The 20,937-nt window shown below is 48.3% G+C and overlaps 1 protein-coding gene across 1 annotated transcript in view; it reads left to right on the top strand.

Annotated features, from left to right (window-relative positions):
• Positions 1-20,937, top strand: part of dock1 (dedicator of cytokinesis 1) — a 208,916-nt gene that overhangs the window by 185,822 nt on the left and 2,157 nt on the right. The window contains exons 41-49 of the mRNA XM_067244751.1: positions 1,813-1,954; positions 4,677-4,758; positions 6,392-6,476; positions 7,444-7,530; positions 9,640-9,816; positions 10,911-10,994; positions 15,757-15,894; positions 17,000-17,142; positions 17,632-17,830. Of these exons, the coding sequence (XP_067100852.1) occupies positions 1,813-1,954; positions 4,677-4,758; positions 6,392-6,476; positions 7,444-7,530; positions 9,640-9,816; positions 10,911-10,994; positions 15,757-15,894; positions 17,000-17,142; positions 17,632-17,830 (1,137 nt within the window). The remainder of the gene's footprint in view (positions 1-1,812; positions 1,955-4,676; positions 4,759-6,391; positions 6,477-7,443; positions 7,531-9,639; positions 9,817-10,910; positions 10,995-15,756; positions 15,895-16,999; positions 17,143-17,631; positions 17,831-20,937) is intronic.

Genomic DNA, 20,937 nt, shown 5'->3' with positions numbered 1-20,937 from the left:
GATTTTACACTGTGAAGTGACTCAGCTGTTCAGAAGTGATATGAGCATGTGCAGAATGTAAACAGCACACACAAAGTATGAAGGAAGTTCAATATGGATGTTCCTGTTACAAGTTACATTTCTAAATCGGAATATCATAAAGAAGAACTCTTAATTGAAACAAATGTGTCACCCTCTGGTAGTGGATCGGATCTGCAGTTCGATCCAATTCGAACTGCAGCTTTGAGTCATTGATCATCACGGATCAGCAAATAAAGGAGACATAATAAGCTCTCCATTTATTTGAATTTAATAATAATCATGCAACTGATATGATGCGGGAGAGTTTACAAATTCTTCCGCTTCTCTGCTAGCCATGACTGTCATTTTTTTTTAATGCGAGTATCACGGATTGATTCGTAGCGATTCTACATGTCCCGTTAGCAACAAAAAACTTGTGTTTATCTTTTCACTGCTATTCTGCATTGAGATTTAGGGAATTATTACTTTAAGAAGCAACATCGTCTGTATTTCACACTGAGGTGGTTACATTTAGCAATTGATCTACAGTTCACATGCGCTCCAAGCCGTGGGGGGTGATCCATACAGATTACGGATCAACTACGGTCCGTTACACCACCACCCTCTGGCCTTGAGCATGCCTGATGAATAACTTCACATGAGTCCCAGCAGGCACTGGTCCATTTCTGATGGTCTTATGAAACTTACCCCTCTTGCTTAGGGCCTGAAGGCATAGCATTTTAAAGGGCTTCTGATTTGGAATCTATATATTTATTTATTTATTAATAATTTTGGGGTATTTTTGGGTGCTTGCCATTTAGAAGGAGCAAAACAGGTACATTATCACCCTCGGAAAACTGAAGTGGCCACTGATTTGTTTGAGTGTTGTCGAGCGGATTCTCCCTGCGTTCAAGTGGCCGGCTGTGGAAATCGATGAGCTTTTGTTACCTTATCACTCAGAAGATTTGGAGTGCTGTGTTTAATTCATTAGTAGGCAGAGGTGACGTTGCCAGTATGGAGAAAGGCTGCGAGCAACAGTGATGGTGTTAAGCTGTCTAGTGGTAATGCAAAGCTTGTCATAGGTGTTTTGGAATATACTGATTCTAACTGAAGAGCAGTATAGTACTGTAGTTGCAGCAACAAACATCAGAGGGCTGTAAACAATATGAGACAGCAGCAAGGGCTCTCACAGCCACAGAGTCACTGATGAAGTGATTTAAAAACTCTGGCGGTAGTGTTGGTCAACCGCCATATTGAACCTCCCCTCTCTCTCTCTCTCTCTCTCTCTCTCTCTCTCTCTCTCTCTCTCTCTCTCTCTCTCTCTCTCTCTCTCTCTCTCTCTCTCTGTCTCTCTCTGTCTCTCTCTTACACTCACACTCTCTCACTCTCAATGAGGAGAACCTGGAGTGCATTCAATAGAGCCAGTCAAAAAACACTGCCTGTGATAACCGCACCTGTGTCCATCTGGCCCAGACAACACGCCAGCTCCTCACTGTTCCCCCCCCCACTCCAGGTCTTTGATAGGCGGATTATGGTAATGCCTTGTTAGCCCACATAGATCTATCGCCAGATCTCCCAGCCCTCAGAGCTGGCTTTGGCCTTAGTCTTCAGCTCGATGCTCACCACATTCCACTGATGGCCCCCACTAATCTCTGTTCTCCAACAGTATAGGAGCCAATAAAATCCACAATTCTGTTCTTATGTCCATTTTGCTGGGCAGTGGTGTGTGCATGCGTGCCAGGGTACGTGCGTGCGGGGGGGGGGGGGGGGGGTCTGTGCACAATCTCACAGCCTGCTTCTGTGTGCACCCAGAACAAGATGTTCATCTACAGAGGGAAGGAGTACGAGCGCTGGGAGGACTTCGAAGCCCGGCTGCTCACCCAGTTCCCCAACGCCGAGAAGATGAAGACCACCACAGCTCCCAGCGATGATGTCAAGATCTCCCCTGGACAGTGTATCCTCACCAGTGACCACCACACACACACACAAACTCATCTTCATTTCAATATTATTCTGTTTATGCAGTTTTATGTAAATAAGGCAGGAATCCACTGGGCCACAAATAGCCGCAAAGCGCCTGGATGCGCAGCAGGGCTTGAAATTGCGACCATTTTGGTCGCATATTCTCTAAAAATTGTGTCTGTGCAACCTCAAAATTACATTTGAGAGCGTTTGTGCAAGTGCAAAAAATCTTTATGGTGCGACGTGTTTTAATTTATTTACAAAACGTTCGCTAATCAACCTACTACACAGTATGTGCCTGCAGTGAGCTGATATAGTGACCTGTCCACCATTCTATCCAATGTTAGAATAAGTAACAGAATTAGCTTTATTTGCTAGGTAAGTTCACACAAACAAGTAATGTACTGTGGCAGAAGTTTAATTGGTTACATTAACCAATTAAACTTAATCTTTACGTTCTAAACTTTAAAGCAGATTTTAGATTTCTCTAAGTTCTCTAGTAAATATTAGCCGTCAGTCGCGCTCTGTTGTCACGTGACAAGGAGCTAACTAGTGCACAAGATAAATCTTTAAAATAAAACTTAACTTGTGGTGCTCCTTAATATTCGTTGGATGCTCCAAAATCTTTGCTGGTGCTCCTGACTTTTTTAAGTTGGACCTTGTTTACGCGACCGCCGCGAAGCTCTGCAGTGATTGCATGGATTTTTTCCACGACCCACTTACAAATTCTTAGTATTCGGGTTTTCTAATCCGTTTTTATTGAATCTTGGTTCCAATTCCAATCATTTGGGATATAATGTTGTTAGCTAGCTCTGATTCTGAATTGAAATAGACACAGGAGAATATCCTTTGATATTTCTGTAAAAACTGAACATCACGCTTTCTGTATTTATTCAATCAACATTTGTAGGCCTATTATCTTATCCTGTAGGCTACTATACACTATATGCAGGCCCGTAAAGATTACCTCCGCAGCCCCCGCACCGCGGGGGGGGCCTATACTTTGACAGCTGTACTGCTCTGTCTGTGTTGTGCTTCCTAGCGTTAACAGAGCCTCCTTTCCAAGAGCCAGGAAAATTAGCCTTGCTCCTTTATTGACTTCCTATCAAGCTGACAACATTGAAATGGAGTGAAACTACAAAAAAAGACTAAGTAGAAAAAGTGCTTAATTATAAAATATATTACATAACTGACATTATTAGCAAACATGATAACGTAACGCTAGTATGCGACAGTAGTATCGTGCAGTTGCAGCGATTGCGTTTGACTATTTAAACATACAAAAAACATAATCAAAGTTACAATAAGTCATTGTATTTCAGTTATATACATATTATGATCGTGTAAAACGTAAAGTCATTGCTTTCTACAAGATTCACACGACAAAAAATGGCTCCATGTATGATTTAGCGAACACGCTAATAATAAAACACAATTCCATACTATGGAGTGTGCCTGATGTAGCCACGGCCATCAAATTATTTCTGACAATACCCGTGACTGTCGCAAGCGCTGAAAGGTCATTTTCCAAGCTGAAACTGATCAAAACATATCTCAGAAGCTCCATGTCACAAGAGAAACGAAGAAATGAATGTGCGCGCAGTTTAGATGTAAAGAGTGTGGTAAAAGACTTTGCACACAGATTTGCTAAAAGACGCGCACATGTGTAGGCTATTCACCTGCAAACCGTTTGAGCGTTTTTTTCTTATTGAATACATTTCCCTCACAAAACAAGCTTGAGTTTTGATATCTTGCATTTATTACACGGCTCTTCAGAATGTTCCAAAAAGTTCAGTTGATCGCGTCGGGGTCCTGTTCGCGCCGTCGGTATTTGGATTACATTATCCGTTACATATGTGGTGGGGGGGGGGGGGGGGGGGCTCTCAGGCTTATTCTGCGGGGGGTCCTCATGTGTTTCCGTTACGGGCCTGACTATATGACTACAAAAAACATCCAAAGTTGATGTCAAATTATGAGATGCAAATAAATACGAGGAAGGGGTAGCCTAACCTACAATTTCTGTTTCTGTCAAAATTGTTATGTTTAACCTACTTGCCAGCCGCCACCATTTGTGTGTATTGTCCAACCATGCTGCTATCAACTACCAAATTAACTTGAACACTGCCGTCGCCAAAAGATTGTATGTGGCGACAGCTATCATACATTCATTTCCATTCCATTTGTGGACATATTTCGCCACAAAATATCTTGGTGCTCTTCGACAAATAAGTTTTTTGTTAAAAAATGTTTGGGCAATCGTTTTATGTAAAACTTCTTAATAAAGTAAGGAAGCGAAGTAAGGAATCTAAATGTGCGTGTCTCATCAAATTTGCGGTTCTTGGACATTTGGAGACACGAGACAGAAAAACACTACATTAAAAACCAACTGAGACATTTAGAAAGATTGGCGACACAAAGATAATCATCATTGAGAAGTAGCCTAGGCCTACCGGTATATTCATGACCACCAGCCCGTGTTATACGACAACTGTAAAAAAAGACACATTTTGGGATTCTGTTGAGATGACTGTTGGAGCAACAAGTAGCCTAAATATAGCCTTGTTCATGTTCCAATATCAGCTTGAAATGTGATGACAAAAGTGCAGAGGAGCAGAAACGCTATGGTCTTTCACCCAAATTGAAGCTTTGTGGCTCTGCTCAGCCAGTGGATTCCTGCTGTAATACTTGAGTTGTCCTTCATGGCCAGAAACCAGACATCCAGTGTTTCACTGTGAAGCCAATACTGGAGCTGCCACCCAAGTTCCAGAACAAGCAGGTGTCAGAGCAGATAGTGAGGTATGGGTCCTCTACTCTCCCTCTCCTCTACCCTCCCCAGGGCGCTTTCACCTGCTCAGCATTGAGACGGACGGATGGATGCTTGGTTGGTTGGTTGGATGGGTGATTAGATGGATAGAAAGAAGAAACTTCATTTATTCCCAAAGGGAAACTAGCTCATCAAATAGGCTCTAATGCAATAAGTCCACATTACTTTGTCCAGCTCTGGTTCAGAAGGGTAGAGGACAAACAGAAGCAGGCGAGAGAGAGAGATGGAGGGAGAGAGAGTGGAAAAAAGAGCTCACCGGGGGAGAGGTGAATAAATCTAAATGTAAATGTGTGTGTGTGCGGTGTGCAAACAGCGTTTGACCTTCCCTGTGTACCCGCTGTTATTGAGTCCAGCCTCAGAGCTGCAGTCACATTGCTCTGCACCTGTGACACAGTTACTGCTCCGGCAAACCGTGCCAGCAACCGGCGAACAGCCATTCTGCCAGCCAGCCAGCCGCCCGCACACACACTGCTGGGCACATCAGGACAAACTCCCAGGAAACTCTTGTGTCATTATACTTGGGTGTTTGCTGAAGGAATTTTCTCTATTTTTCCAAAGGATAGAAAGGTATCTTTTGGTAAATGTGGTTTGGTGGTGACCTTATCGCTCACTCACTCGGTCTCACACAAACACACACACACTGGTGCCGGTGTCCTGGGTCTCATCCCCCGGGTCTGATCTGTCTAACAGAACAGGCAGTCTGTTTGCTCGTCTGGTCCGGTGTCAATATGGAACTCTGTTAATGGACAGGATAGTCAGACCAAACTATTTACCCTCTCTCTTTCTACTCTTTCTTTCTTTCTACTCTCTCTTTCTACTCTATCTTTCTACTCTCTCACACCCCCTCTCTCTCCCTCCCTCTCTCTTTTCCTCCACCGTTAAGTGCTCCGCCACATCAGTGGGCATAAATGGGGCCAACATAGTCCAGTCCAGCCTAGCCCAGACCCTGCTCTGCCAGTAAAGCAAGGGAACAGGGATACATCTTTTATCCACGGCGCATAACAATCTCCAGCATGTTCAATCACAGCATGCTAGAAAACATTCCTGGCCTCATCCAAGCACAAAACCTAAAGGCTGACATTGAATGGTTTGGTTAATATTTTATTCATATCAGCTTGCTAATAGCTCTGACTTAACACACTCAACCATATGGGGTGTCTTCTGGGAGAAAGGAAGCAATATGCTGTTGTAGTCAAGTAGTGGCACACTGCTTTGGTGAGAGACTACTGCTGGTGTGTGTGTGCGTGCATGTGTGCATGTGTGCACGTGCACACGCATATGTACCAATACTGTACTATCATATTCCCAGTGTGAAAAGTCTATTAACCTGTGGTGGTGGGTTCATTCCTGCCTGCTAGCTACCCTGTCACACTGCTAGGCTGCCTCCTCCCACTTCAGAAGGACAGTCGCTTCCTTCAACCTTTAAAATTAGTTAATTTCCTATGTGTATGAGGGTGTTCTGGCTGCAGACAGCCAGGGGAAGTGAGGCTGGAAGTCTGTCCGCTCCAGGTCGACCCTGGGAGTCCTGTGTTTGACCCACTCGCTGACACTATCAAGTCGCAACATTTCCAAACGTTTCGAACGACTTCTTGTCTCCCCCCGCAGCTTCTACACAGTGAACGAGGTCCATAAGTTTCAGTATTCCAGACCGGTAAGGAAGGGGGAGAAGGATCCGGACAACGAGTTTGCGGTAATACCTTCATGTTTGTTATATCTCTCTCACTTTCTCTGTCTCTCAGTCTCTCTCTCTCCTTCATGTTCCTTTACAAGTGTCATTACATTTGTTTACTAGTAAAAGCCAACCCTTTGTGTAATAGTTTAACATTAGCGTAGTGATTTTGTATTGTATTAAGCTTTACCTAGGCTAATTACTCATACCTATCTTTCTAGGTCATCTGTGTATCTGATGGCTTGTATCTTACAAGGGATCAATTACACCAATTGTGAGCTACAATTCTCATTGAAGCTTGATGATCAATCAGACGTTATTTGACACTTCCACAGACAACATCAGCTCCTGTCCCTCACCATGCTGATTGTGTCTGGCCATTTTTCACCCGTGGCCAAAACATAAACGCCTCTCCTCTTACTGGGAGTGGGACCTCCCAGGGGGGGCTCCTTAGTCAGTCCATCTGATAGCGTGGGTGGAGTTGTAGGAAGGGTTAGAGCAGACTGTGTTGCTGGGTCATTCAGGGATGGTGTGTGCAGGCATTAATGAGCTGTCTTAGCCAGGCAGCAGAGAACAGCAGAGACTTCTCCATGGCTTACACAAGGCCTGGCTTCTCCTCCTCCTTCTCCTGCTCTTCTTCCCCCCTCCTCCTCTTTCTCCACCTCTTTCTCCTCCCCCTCTTCCTCCTTCCCCCATCCTCTTCCACCTTTTCCTTCTCCTTCCCCTCCTCCCTCTCCTCCTCTTCCCCCTCCTCCTCTTCTGCTCCTCCTCTCTCTCCTCCTCCTCTTCCTACAGTACACCACTCAACCTGTCCCAGACACTTTTGGTCCACAGCCCCCTCCCTTCCCCCACTGCTTCTTATTAGTCATCAGGCACAGCTGCTCAGTTTCACTGTATTAAGGTAAACACGGTTATACCCACAAGCTGTCCCTGGCTGGATAGCGAGCCAGCACTCATCTGTTCCCCCGTGTCCCTGGTTCCACCGCAGAACATGTGGATCGAGAGGACCACGTACGCCACGGCCTACAAGCTCCCTGGAATCCTGCGCTGGTTCGAGGTCCAGTCCGTCTCCACGGTAAGGGAGAGAGGAGGAAGGGATGGAGGGAAAGGGATAAATATGATTTGTCTACATAACCGGTGTGGACAACACTATGGACACAGGCAGGCCAGGCTGGTCTCTTCTTGCATGTACACCTACAGCCCAACGCTGCTAATTGATTTACTGATGCACTTCCTAAAGGACGCTTGTGCAAAAATAATTATACACAGCAAGGACCCGTACAACTAAGAACCCTCCGGATCCCAAAGGTTGTTACTGTTGATGGAATGATCTGAATTCCATGCCACAATCATTTAACTTAATTCTCAAGGGATTATTTGCATTTACAGTTGCCCAGGGCCGGTGAGGCTTGGGCTTCTGGGTAATGGTATTGACAGGAAGTGAGCTTGGAGACGGGGGGGGAGGTGAATAGCAGGGGCAGTCTGTCTGTTTCCTCAGAGGAGGGGATCTACAGTTTCAAAGGAGGCTAGATGCAGACCCACTTGCTTTTCATGTGCTGTTATTTTATCTGAAAACAAACAGGGTACTTAGCTTCCTTTAGTATTCCACACTCAATTAACGCTTTCGTTGTCCCTTTTATTGGTCCCTTTCATGTCAGTGGCTGTTGAGACTCTTTTTTCTATCCCACTCTCTTTGTCTGTCTGTCTGTGTTTCTCTCTCTCATCTCTCCTGTTTCTCTCCCTCTCTCTCATAATTATCTTCTCTCTTACTCAAACTCTGCCTCTCTCATAGCTTTCCTCTCTTTCTCTCCCTCCCTCCTTCTCATATCTCTCCTCTCTCTTTTTCTCCCCGTCTCTCGTATCTCCTCTATCTGCCTCTCTCTCTTTCCTCTCCTTCCGTCTCCTTGCTTGTGTGGTCGTTGTGAGAACATCTCCAGACACAGTGCTTATCTTCCAGCACGGCTGATGTTACCTCTGTCTGTGAATCACACTGTACTCAACACCACACACACACTCATACACACACATATACACACACACATACACACACACACTCATACACATATACACCCACACACATATACACACTCACACACATACACACACACACACACTCATACACATAAACACACACATACACACACACTCATACACACATGTACACACACACACATTCCTACACCCCCCCCCCCCCACTCCGCTCAAACACATGGCCAGAGGGGTGTCTGATTGACACATCTCTTACTAGCTGTCATATTGTCTGTACTTTACTTATACTTTATAGAATATTTTATTCATTGTATGTCTGTGAACCTTCCCCTTCTACCATATAAACAGATGAAAATATTTTTTCAAGCTCAAATAGTCGCACACCCAACTATCCAACCATCAAACAAAAGGAATGTGGAATGAGTTGTGCAGACCCAGTTGGCAATGCCAAACGACTAGCCTTTATGTATTCAAGTTTCCATTTTGGTCCGAATAAGTCTGAAGGGAGACTTAACGCAATAAAGCCATCCATGTGACTGCAGTCTCAACTCAGGCCCCGAACGAGCCCAGATTGGGTGAACACAGATTGAGGATTTTGCAGGCGTGTCACACGACTCCTCTTTATTTTGTCTGGCACCACCAAGGGTTGACGTTCCACATCCCCTTTGTTTCTCAATTGGGATTAATAACCGGCGCAGGAGATTATTTATTTTCAGAAATCAAATCGGTGTAGGATGCTCGTTTAATCCCGGAACTAGTGTTTGGCGGATTGGAGAGAAATCCCTGGTGCAGATGGGATGAAGAAGAGAGACCCACAACCTATCTCTCCATTGTTCCAGACAAGTATTTCCCAAGAATGTAGCAGCTCTCCTAAAAGACTAATTAGTCACCAGTCAAATACTTGTTGTGCTGGGCGTTAAGACTGACCACCTTCATGTCACGTATATCATGATGTACCGTGGTAGGGTCCAAGTTATGTTAATACTGTGATTAAGCACCAAGCTTTCTTTTCAATTGTTTATGATATAATTTCTTATGGTCCCAAACCCCGTCTACAAATGTCTTCTGTCTGTTTCGTGATGTTGGATTTGCCAAGGTGTAATCACTTTTGTGTCTTGAGAAGTTTCAGACCGGCACAGGTCAGTGATGACCTCACTTCCTCATTCTGTCCCCCCGGGTTCCCCTCGTTCTGCAGGAGGAGATTAGCCCCTTGGAGAACGCAATGGAAACCATGCAGCTGACCAATGAGAAGATATCCAGCATTGTGCAGAGACACCAGAATGACTCCAACCTTCCCATCAATCCCCTCTCCATGCTGCTCAACGGCATAGTGGACCCAGCGGTCATGGGCGGTTTCACCAACTACGAGAAGGCAAGAACAACACACACACCTGATGACACACACACCTGATGACACACACACACCTGATGACACACACACCTGATGACACACACACACCTGATGACACACACTCCTCCCCGACTGCAAGCGGCAACTCTCGCCGGTTGTTTGATGCAGCCGCAGACGATGTTGAACACACATGATGACACACCCGATGACACACATGATGCTCTGAACAAAGTCACATGCATGACGACCTCTGGGGATGCTGAACACAAGCTTATTATTATTATTATCATTAGGATAACATACTCACATACTGAGTCAGACTTGGATATGGGATGCATTATGACAACATCATCTCTCATCATGAGCTATTTACTGGTCGTTATGTAAACGTCAGGAGTAGGTATTGTTTTTATGGTATTTCAACATTATTTTCAAAGGTCTCCACTCCCCCCTCACCTATGAAACAGCTCTGCTCGTGCCTGTTTGTCTGCCTGCCTATACTCCAGCTATTCAACTTTTTTTCGCTCAATGTTTATGGTGACATTTGGCATCTGTGTGAGAAATCCTGGTGTCTAGTGTTCCGTCCTAAAAAAGGCATAGCCGGTTGGTTACCATTATATATCACAAGTCCAAATGGATCCATTAGTGTCAGTAGCAATTCTGCTGAGAGGGAGAGAGATGATGGGACGGAGGGAGGGAGAGTAAAGAACAGGTCACCCTGGTCTGGTGCCCAAGCCCCTGTCTGTCAGGAGAGAGTGAGGGAGCGAGCGTGAGAGCCCACTCTCCCAAGACATCATCTCTCTGTAAAGTAGTGGAGGTGATGCGAAAGACAAGAATGCCTAGGTTGAATCAGTTGTCTCATATTTTTCGCTCTTTATTCCCCCTCCCCTCCCCCGCCACTGTTTTAACTTCCCTCTCATCCTCTCTCCAATGCTCTGCCTCACCCCTCTCATCTGCCCCCCCCTCACCCTCTCTCCTCTTTGTTCCCCCACCTCTACTCAATCTCCCTTCCCCTCTCCTCCCTCTGCCCTCTCCTCCCCCTCTTCTCCACTCTCTCTTCCCCCTCTCCTCTCCTCCCCTCCCTGTCTCCTCTCTCGTCTCCTGGAACCCCTCAGGCCTTTTTCACAGACAGGTACATACAGGAGCACCCTGAAGACAAGGAGAAGATCGACAAGCTGAAGGACCTCATCGCCTGGCAGGTGAGACCACACACCATCTCCTCTTGAACACACACACCCCATCTCCACTGGAACACACACACCATTCCATCAAACAATCAGTGTTTATTTACAGTATATAGCACATAAAAACAACCGAGGTTGACCAAAGTGCTGCACAAGATATAAAACACAACAATCAAGACATGCAATACATTTACAGAAGAAAAAGGAAGAAAGGTCAAGGTATGTTAAAAGCCAAGTAGCATAGATATATTTTGAGTCAAGATGGTTAAGGCAGTTCTAATGTGTGGTGGAAGACTGCTGCATAAGTGTGTTCCAGGAACAGCCAAGACACGATCACCACTATTCTTACGTTTAGACTTGGGAACACCAAGCATCCCAGATTCAGCAGATCTAAGAGATCTCGATGTGATGTAGGGGTGCAGAAAGTCAGAGTACTGTGGCGCCTGGTTATGGAAAGATTTAAAATACAAACATTAACATTTTTAAATCAATTGGAAGGCAGTGCAATGAAATCAAGACCGGTGTGATGTGCTCAAAAAGAGTTTCCCCTTAAGGAGCCTAGTCACAGCGTTTTGAACAAGCTGAAGGCGTGAAATAGAAGACCGGGGCGCGCCAATGTAATGTGAGTTACAGTAATCCAGACGAGAAGTAACAAAGCATGGATTACTGTTTCAAACTAGCTAAATTACAAGAATGGCTTAACCTTAGTTAGCAAACGAAGATTATAAAAACACGATTTTACAATAGCAGTCCTCTGATTATCTGCTCCACTGGAACACACACACATTCCATCTCCTCTGGAACACACACACACCATCTCCACTACACACCCTCAGATATGCTGGGCTAGAATAGTGAAGTGTGGGGGACTGGGGCTCCTGTTCTATATGTCACAGCATTTATCTGTGACCCGGAGGTCAGCAGGGTCAAACCAGCATCTCCCACTGCTACCATGGGCAGAACCTCGCAGGTGATCTCCTTCACACCACAAGCTTTAGTATGTCAATACCACAACCCCACCCCCCTGAAGAGCTGTGACGTTACACTGTCTGAACCAGCCACACAGAAACAGAGATCAGGTGGCTACAGTACCACCACTATGTGCTGGAGACTTGGCAGGGAACAGGAATGTAGGGGACATCTGTAAGGATTACCTCCTACTGGGTCCCTTCTAGTTGGAAAGGAAAGCAGCTTCCATTAGGAGTTGTTCTTCATGTTTTGCTGAATCCTAATTGGTCATCCCAAAGTGGAGTATTTGTTGTTGCTTCCCTCTGCAGAGCACCAGAGTAGGACGTGAGAAGTTTCTACACCCCTGTTCTGTACGAGGTGGCTTATACGGCTGCAATATATATCTGTCTAAACGTGGATACGCTATCATTTCTCCTTAGGCTCTTCCGTCGAGGTCTAGACTGTAACCCATTTAGCCAGCTTTCATATGTAAGAAATGAATTTAGTTCTGACAGATCTGGGTGAAGGTGTTCAGTCTCCCGTCAGATTAGGATTTTGCAGGGGGGAGCGTTGACTGTCGATTTGACTTTGGCATTTGGGGAGGGTGGGGGGTTGATGAACCATCAATACTTTGGCATTTACACTGGAGCAGGCTGTTTTCTGGGGTCAGAAGACATGTCCTGGGTATTTATATCCACCTGCCAGCCCACATATGATTCATCCAAAGCAGCACGCAGCCAGTAATTTACAAAACATGTCAACGGAATATCCTCCTTTTTAAACCCATTTATGCTATAATACAACTCCCACCAAGCTAAGTATGAAAAGAAATCCCAAGGTGGAATTGTTTTGAACTGGATTTATAAATGTATTTATGTCTGTGAGTGTTTTAGGCGTTAGCTAGACAGCTTAGTCTTTGAATCACAGGAAGTTGTCGTGAACCAGACGGGAGGAACTTCCAGAGACGAGGGGTGCGTGCTCAGAACAGCAGCAGCTGTCCTCCACGCCCGCCTCGTTTGTCAACCTAAACTCCAATCTGTTTGACGTAGATCAACCACTCAGGGCTTGCTCCTGTCTACCAGCCAAACATCAAGGAAATGTAAAGCGCTCCCTACCACTCCTCTGACTATCCCCTCAGCCATAGCAGAGGTGGCAGGAGCGCTCCCCTAGCAGGGCCGCTCATGTCACCCGTCCTTGGTGGGGTGCTTGGCCCTGAACTGCTCCAGATGACAAGCCCACAGCAGCAGCATTCAGAAGCGCAAAACCGCAACGAGAGGTGATCCGTTTCCACGACCCCGCGGTCGATGCCCTAGTAGTACACCCCTGGGCCGGTGTTATTGACTGCCTTGTCAGTGCAGATTGACTGGAGCCACATAGAAAGCCGGACGAACAAAGTACGGCTTGCAGACAGACAGCTTGCCCTTCTATACATCAGTTTTTTTATTTACTTTAATCTTTTGTCACAGTCTCTGCAACCTCTCTCTTTCAAACACACATACACACACAGACAGGGATGATAAAGCCTGAATGCCTTTAATCCTGGATCATACCAGGCACCTCAAACACCATCTGGCTGCTCCACATGCTCCCTGGACAACAGTCTCTCGCCACCCCTCTGTTCCCTGCCCTGGAAGTGACCCCACACCCCACAGCCAGCCACAGAATGGAGGCGGGAGCTCCTCTCTCTTCTTCTATGGTGTCATATGGTGGTTGAAGGTTAGCGTCTAGTTAGAGCTGCAGTCCCTCCGGAGTCCAATTAGGCAACATTAAACACTGCCGTTAGGTGAGGCCTCGCAGGGGATGACTGTTGTGGAACTTTTCCAGTGCCTTCAGATGGGATGAAACCGCGCTCCTGTGTGTCAGAGATGGCGTTGATGTTATGTCTTGCTCGGATTCGGAGGTGTCGTTGTTATGCAACCTGCTGTTTCTTCCTGTCCCTCACCCTGTCCCCTCGTCTCCGGGGAGAGAGAGAGCACTTCTGTTGCCATGCCGCCACTCTGCTGTTATGTCATCCTGGATGGCTATAAAAAGACGTGGGTATCCTGGGAAACCTGGGACTTGCCTCTGCTTTCATTATCGCTCCTGTTTCTCTCACTTTCTCTCTCCGTTTATCTCACTCTGTCTCAATTGTTTTTTCTCACTTTGTCTCACCCTTGGTCTTTTTTCTCCACATATGCTTTTCCCTCACTCACCCTCTTTCTCTCTGTCTTCTCTCGCTCACTCCCTCTATCTGTCCGTCTCCATCGTTCTTGCTGCCTGTTTCTGCTCTGTCTTTCTATTTCCTCTGCCTCTCCCCATCCTTCTCTCCCCCCTCCTCTCCATCTCTCTTGTGTTCTCTGAAGAGTTCCCTGTGATGTGAAGGTGGTTGGGGGGGAATCCTCCGGGTGGGGGGGGCACCAGAGCCCAGGCTTGTTTGTCTCCACACAGGAAGTTGGTTTGGGTTGTTTGTGATATGGGTACCCGGAGCAAACAGGCTCCGTTATGGTCCAATATACCCCCGAGGCATGGCCCAAACAAGCCCTCTGTCCCCCCTCCGCCAGCCCACAAGATCTGTTGACGCATTGCCACAGTGAATATTACTGAAGATTGCATCACATAAAAGGGTGCAGCTCTGTCTATCCTGGCTGGGTAACAGAGTGAAGCCAGACCAGTCAGTAACTTAGGGAGCAGCAGGCAGAGGAGAAAATATAGGACTACAGGAAGTTAACAAACACATTCTCTCTCTCTCTCAAAATATATATCTTGGTTTGTCTCTATTTCTGCCTCAATTTCTGATTTGTCTCTGCTCTTTCTACTTCTCGATTTCTTTTTTCAGTTTTTCCCTCTCTTTGTCTCGCTCTCACCCCCTCTCCCTCTATGCCAGATTCTTCACACACAATTTCTTGAGCTCAGAGCAAATCCCTCCCTCCAGCTGCTTTTGGCTGCAGATACCTTTGTCATAAAAAGCCCTGTGCTCTTGAGATGCCGGGGGCAGAGTGTACTGCAGAGGCTCATGCAACATCTTTTGTAATGAGATCTGTCTTCGTTTTTACTGGAGTAACGCAAAGAGCAGCACAAGAGCATCGTTCATATTTACTCTGAGCAGGACTTCTAAGGGTAATTTCTGTCTTGATACTTCATACTACTTGTTGTGGTATTTTTCAGCTTCTTGGTCGAAAACAGACCAACAGACCATTGAATTCTAAAAGCTTCCAGAATTTTCACAGGTTTATCTGTATTTACACTCTGCAGAGAAACAAACTCTCTACACCCCCCAACCTCCTCTTGTCAGATATAGTTAGGAGAGTGACCTCAGATAGACACCAGCAGTGTGTTCCCTAATGACCTGGTTTCTGGAGTTTCAGGTACTCTGTTGCGTCGTGTTGTTTAGCCGCTCTAATGCTAGACGACACGACTAGCCTGGATCCTCTGTAGCCTCAGACGTGTGTACTTGTTCATCATGTAATCCCCACATCTGTTTATTAGTGTGTTTGTGTCCCTGTGTGTCCTCTCCATCTAAATAAGTCCCTGGAATCCAAGAGAACCATCTCACTGACTCCTGAGAGGGGGCAGTTGTCGGGGGATGAAGTGACCATGGCAACCAGGCATTTGCAAATGCCTTTTTTATAATGAAGACAGTTTATTTTCCGACCGGCTAGGGGTTGGCAGAAATACGTACGCTCACACACACGCACACACACACTCTTGGGCTTTGTTTTGTGTCCAGTGGTAAGACTCCGTGGTTGTGGGATCTGTAGTGATGTTGTGCCATCTCAAGTATGTCAACATGGAATTCAGCTTTTCTTCTGTGGTTCGTTGGATGTGATGAGCCTGTGTGTGTGTGTTTCAGATCCCCAACCTGGCGGAAGGGGTGCGTATCCATGGGGAGAAGGTCACGGAGGCCTTGAGGCCATTCCACGACCGCCTGGAGGCATGCTTCAAGCAGCTCCGCGAGAAGGTGGAGAAACAATATGGAGTCAAGACCTTGGTAAGACCACCCCCCCCCACACACACAGCTCATCCCTCCAGTTCCATACAGCTTACTCCACCACCAATATCAACAAAAATTGCATCCAATTGAACAGCCCCATCCTCTTGTTTTGTGTGTAAAAATATTCACAGTGATTTACAATTAAAAGAGATGGTTACTGATGAAGGGCTAGGCTAGTCATGTTCTCCCCATCGCTCCCAGCTCTCCTCCTAATACTTTCCCCTGTGCTTTAATCCTCTAAATAGGGAGTGGGGCTCCCTGAGTCATCTGTGTGTGAGAGGGGAATCCCGGTGTCGAAATCCCATAGCTTCTCTACCGCCTTTGCTTATGTTTAGCCTAGCTTTTAGCTATCTGTCGCCACACAGGAACATGCCAGAGGTCTTAGATTTTGAGGCCACGGTGTGACCTTTCAGAGAGAAGAAACCAGGTCTTATCTGGGCATCGTAATGAGCCACCCACCCATAGATGTTTAGAAAGAGTGAGCATTTCAAAGGACACATTTGGACACAAAGGCTAACTGAAGATGGCTTTCATTACTCAGACGTCCTGACCAAGCCCCCTGACCAGGCCTTCTCCATGCGGCAGTGCCCTTCAAATTTATACCAGTAACAAGATTCATCAAATGATTTCCCAGCTGTGAGCCAGGAACATTTTGAAAAGAATTGAAAATCCTGTCTTCATTGACTGAAACAACAGTTTTAGTGTCTTCAAAACTGTAAATTTTTGTAGGGATGCACCGAAATTTTGGTCTGCAAAGGTTTTCGGCTGAAAATGAAATTATTTCTTTTTTGGGGACCAAAAATCAGAATTGACATGTTATAAATTCATAATCCATGGCTGGCTGGGATGAATATGGCCCTGGAAGGGCTGTTCTGGGACATGGGTAGGGAACCAGGGTTAGGCAGGACAAACTGGCCAGGGACATAGGACCTATGTTAGGTGTGGGTCTTAGGCACTAAATAGACTGGATATAGGATGTCAGTTTTTTAGTTGAGGATTAAATGAGCTGTAGGTGTATGTGGTGGATGGAATGACAGGTTTCTGTGAGAAACTGTTAAGGGTTTAACATGATTTCTCACTTTGTGTGTGTGTGTGTTGGCAGCCGTCGGCGGACGAGCGTCGGGGGAGTCGTCCTCGCTCCATGGTGCGCTCCTTCACCATGCCCTCCTCCCAGAGACCCCTGTCTGTGGCCTCCGTCACCTCCATCTCCTCTGACAACTCCCCCTCCAGACCTGGTTCTGATGGGTAAGCCCCCCACCTGACACCCCCCTGAGACACCACACCTGCAGCCAGAGACGTTCAGGCCCACCATTCTACACAACCTTAAAGGCAGGGTCGCTAAGTTTTACCAACCAGGCAATTTTGGCTCGAGTTCGAAAGGATTCTGACCAAACTATCCAACCCCCCCAAAGTCATGAACGCGCTGAGCTGCCTGACTACTGCAGGTAGTTGGACTGTCAAACCTTAAGATTTATTGGTTGCAATCAGGATCTGAAGTTTATGTCAGCAAATATGACAAAAATACATCTCCACAACATGACCAACCCTGCCTTTAAGGATCCAAACTGCTGCTTCAATATTGGAAGCTTTTATTTTTATCCAAATTGTTCCATTGAAACATAATTGACTCCACCCCCAACGCCTGGTTACCAGCAGGAAGAATTAATCCATGACATAATGTGTACTTCTTACACCCACCCACCCCACACACACTCACATGTCCCCCCACCCCAGTTTTACCCTAGAGCCCCTCCTGCCAAAGAAGCTGCACACCAAATCCCAGGACAAGCTGGACCGCGACGAGCCCGAGAGAGACCGGAAGGACAGGAAGAAGGAGAAGAGGAACAGCAAGCACCAGGAGATCTTCGACAAGGATCTGAAAACCACCGACATCTCCTTGCAGCCGGCCGAAGCCGTCATACTGTCAGAGACGGTGAGAAACCCTCCCATCCTGAAATCCTCCCTACACCTCCTCCTCCTCTCTCCTCCTCGCTTCTCCTTCCACCCTCTTCCTTTCATTTCGCTTCATCCCGTCCTCCGCTCCCTCCCTCCGTCCCCTTCCTCCCCTCTCCTCTCTGCCTGTCTACAAGTCTCCTCCCCCTCCTCCTCTCTCCTCTTGCCCTCTTGTCTCTGCCTGTCTCCTCCCCCTCCTCCTCCCTCCTCTCCTCCCCTCTCCTCTCTGTCTGTCTCCTCCCCCTCCTCCTCCCTCCTCTCCTCCCCTCTCCTCTCTGCCTGTCTCCATGTCTCCTCCCCCTCTTCCTCCCTCCTCTCCTGCCCTCTCCTCTCTGCCTGTCTCCATGTCTCCTCCCCCTCCTCCTCCCTCCTCTCCTCCCCTCTCCTCTCTGCCTGTCTCCATGTCTCCTCCCCCTCCTCCTCCCTCCTCTCTTGCCCTCTCCTCTCTGCCTGTCTCCTCCCTCCTCTCCTCCACTCTCCTCTCTGCCTGTCTCCATGTCTCCTCCTCCCTCCTCTCCTCCCCTCTCCTCTCTGCCTGTCTCCATGTCTCCTCCCCCTCCTCCTCCCTCCTCTCCTCCCCTCTCCTCTCTGCCTGTCTCCATGTATCCTCCCCCTCCTCCTCCCTCCTCTCCTGCCCTCTCCTCTGTCTGTCTCCATGTCTCCTCCCCCTCCTCCTCCCTCCTCTCCTCCTCTCTGCCTGTCTCCATGTCTCCTCCCCCTCCTCCCTCCTCTCCTCCCCTCTCCTCTCTGCCTGTCTCCATGTCTCCTCCCCCTCCTCCTCTCTCCTCTCCTCCCCTCTCCTCTTTGCCTGTCTCCATGTCTCCTCTCCCTCCTCTCCTCCCCTCTCCTCTCTGCCTGTCTCCATGTCTCCTCCCCCTCCTCCTCCCTCCTCTCCTCCCCTCTCCTCTCTGCCTGTCTCCATGTCTCCTCCTCCCTCCTCTCCTCCCCTCTCCTCTCTGCCTGTCTCCATGTCTCCTCCCCCTCCTCCTCCCTCCTCTCCTGCCCTCTCCTCTCTGCCTGTCTCCTCCTCCTCCCTCCTCTCCTCCCCTCTCCTCTCTGCCTGTCTCCATGTCTCCTCCCCCTCCTCCTCCTCCCCTCTCCTCTCTGCCTGTCTCCATGTCTCCTCCCCCTCCTCCCCTCTCCTCTCTGCCTGTCTCCTCCCCCTCCTCCCTCCTCTCCTCCCCTCTCCTCTCTGCCTGTCTCCATGTCTCCTCCCCCTCCTCCTCCTCCCCTCTCCTCTCTGCCTGTCTCCATGTCTCCTCCCCTCTCCTCTCTGCCTGTCTCCTCCCTCCTCTCCTCCCCTCTCCTCTCTGCCTGTCTCCATGTCTCCTCCCCCTCCTCCTCCCTCCTCTCCTGCCCTCCTCTCTGCCTGTCTCCATGTCTCCTCCCCCTCCTCCTCCCTCCTTTCCTCCCCTCTCCTCTCTGCCTGTCTCCATGTCTCCTCCCCCTCCTCCTCCCTCCTCCCCTCTCCTCTGTGCCTGTCTCCATGTCTCCTCCCCCTCCTCCTCCCTCCCCTCTCCTCTCTGCCTGTCTCCATGTCTCCTCCACCTCCTCCTCTCCTCCCCTCTCCTCTCTGCCTGTCTCCATGTCTCCTCCTCCTCCCTCCTCTCCTCCCCTCTCCTCTCTGCCTGTCTCCATGTCTCCTCCCCCTCCTCCTCCTCCTCCCTCCTCTCTTGCCCTCTCCTCTGCCTGTCTCCATGTCTCCTCCCCCTCCTCCTCCCTCCTCTCCTCCCCTCTCCTCTCTGCCTGTCTCCATGTCTCCTCCTCCCTCCTCTCCTCCCCTCTCCTCTCTGCCTGTCTCCATGTCTCCTCCCCCTCCTCCTCCCTCCTCTCCTGCCCTCTCCTCTCTGCCTGTCTCCTCCTCCTCCCTCCTCTCCTCCCCTCTCCTCTCTGCCTGTCTCCATGTCTCCTCCCCCTCCTCCTCCTCCCCTCTCCTCTCTGCCTGTCTCCATGTCTCCTCCCCCTCCTCCCCTCTCCTCTCTGCCTGTCTCCTCCCTCCTCTCCTCCCCTCTCCTCTCTGCCTGTCTCCATGTCTCCTCCTCCTCCCTCCTCTCCTGCCCTCTCCTCTGCCTGTCTCCATGTCTCCTCCCCCTCCTCCTGCCTCCTCTCCTCCCCTCTCCTCTCTGCCTGTCTCCATGTCTCCTCCCCCTCCTCCTCCCTCCTCTCCTCCCCTCTCCTCTCTGCCTGTCTCCATGTCTCCTCCCCCTCCTCCTCCCTCCTCCCCTCTCCTCTGTGCCTGTCTCCATGTCTCCTCCCCCTCCTCCTCCCTCCTCTCCTCCCCTCTCCTCTCTGCCTGTCTCCTCCCCCTCCTCCTCCCTCCTCTCCTCCCCTCTCCTCTCTGCCTGTCTCCTCCCCCTCCTCCTCCCTCCTCTCCTCCCCTCTCCTCTCTGCCTGTCTCCATGTCTCCTCCCCCTCCTCCTCCCTCCTCTCTTGCCCTCTCCTCTGCCTGTCTCCAAGTCTCCTCCCCCTCCTCCTCCCTCCTCCTCCCTCCTCTCCTGCCCAAGTGTGGAGCATCAAAGCTCTCCCTCCCAGAGGGATTAAGGCATGGTTAATGGAATTAAGATAGGGATCAGAACGGGGCCCTGGGTGGGGTTATCCCTGCAGGTGGATCCACCCGGCTGCCCTCTGATTGGCCCTCTGGCTTCCTGGTGACTGGTGACTTAAACAATTAAGTGTTTATACAGCTATGACTGATCTGAATGGGGGGATGGGGAGTTAGGCTATATCAATCTTAACATCTGCATTGGATGAAAACATCTCCAGAGAATGTTTTGTTAGGAGTGAGTCACACTACAGAGGCATGGATAAATAAAGTCTAGTACACCATCAATGATCGGTGACAACAAATATAGTTATTGCGAGCCATCATGGTTCTTTGTGAAACGGGACCCGCTTCTGCTAACACAAGTAGCTGGCTTCATATTTGCATGCTCAGGGAGAAATGAGACGGGCAAAGTCAATGAGCAAGAAAGCAATTTTCCCTTAAAGTTTTTTTATTGATCTCTCCCTTGTTATATTTCAGCTTACACACAATTAGTTTTTTGTATGATACATCCCTGAAGGAGATGTTCTATTGACTCAATGTGT

This window comes from Osmerus mordax, chromosome 10 (assembly GCF_038355195.1).
Source record: "Osmerus mordax isolate fOsmMor3 chromosome 10, fOsmMor3.pri, whole genome shotgun sequence".
Classification (NCBI taxonomy): Eukaryota; Metazoa; Chordata; class Actinopteri; order Osmeriformes; family Osmeridae; genus Osmerus; species Osmerus mordax.
The sequence above is the reverse complement of the archived record's forward strand: the minus strand, read 5'-3'. Positions and strand labels throughout refer to the sequence as shown.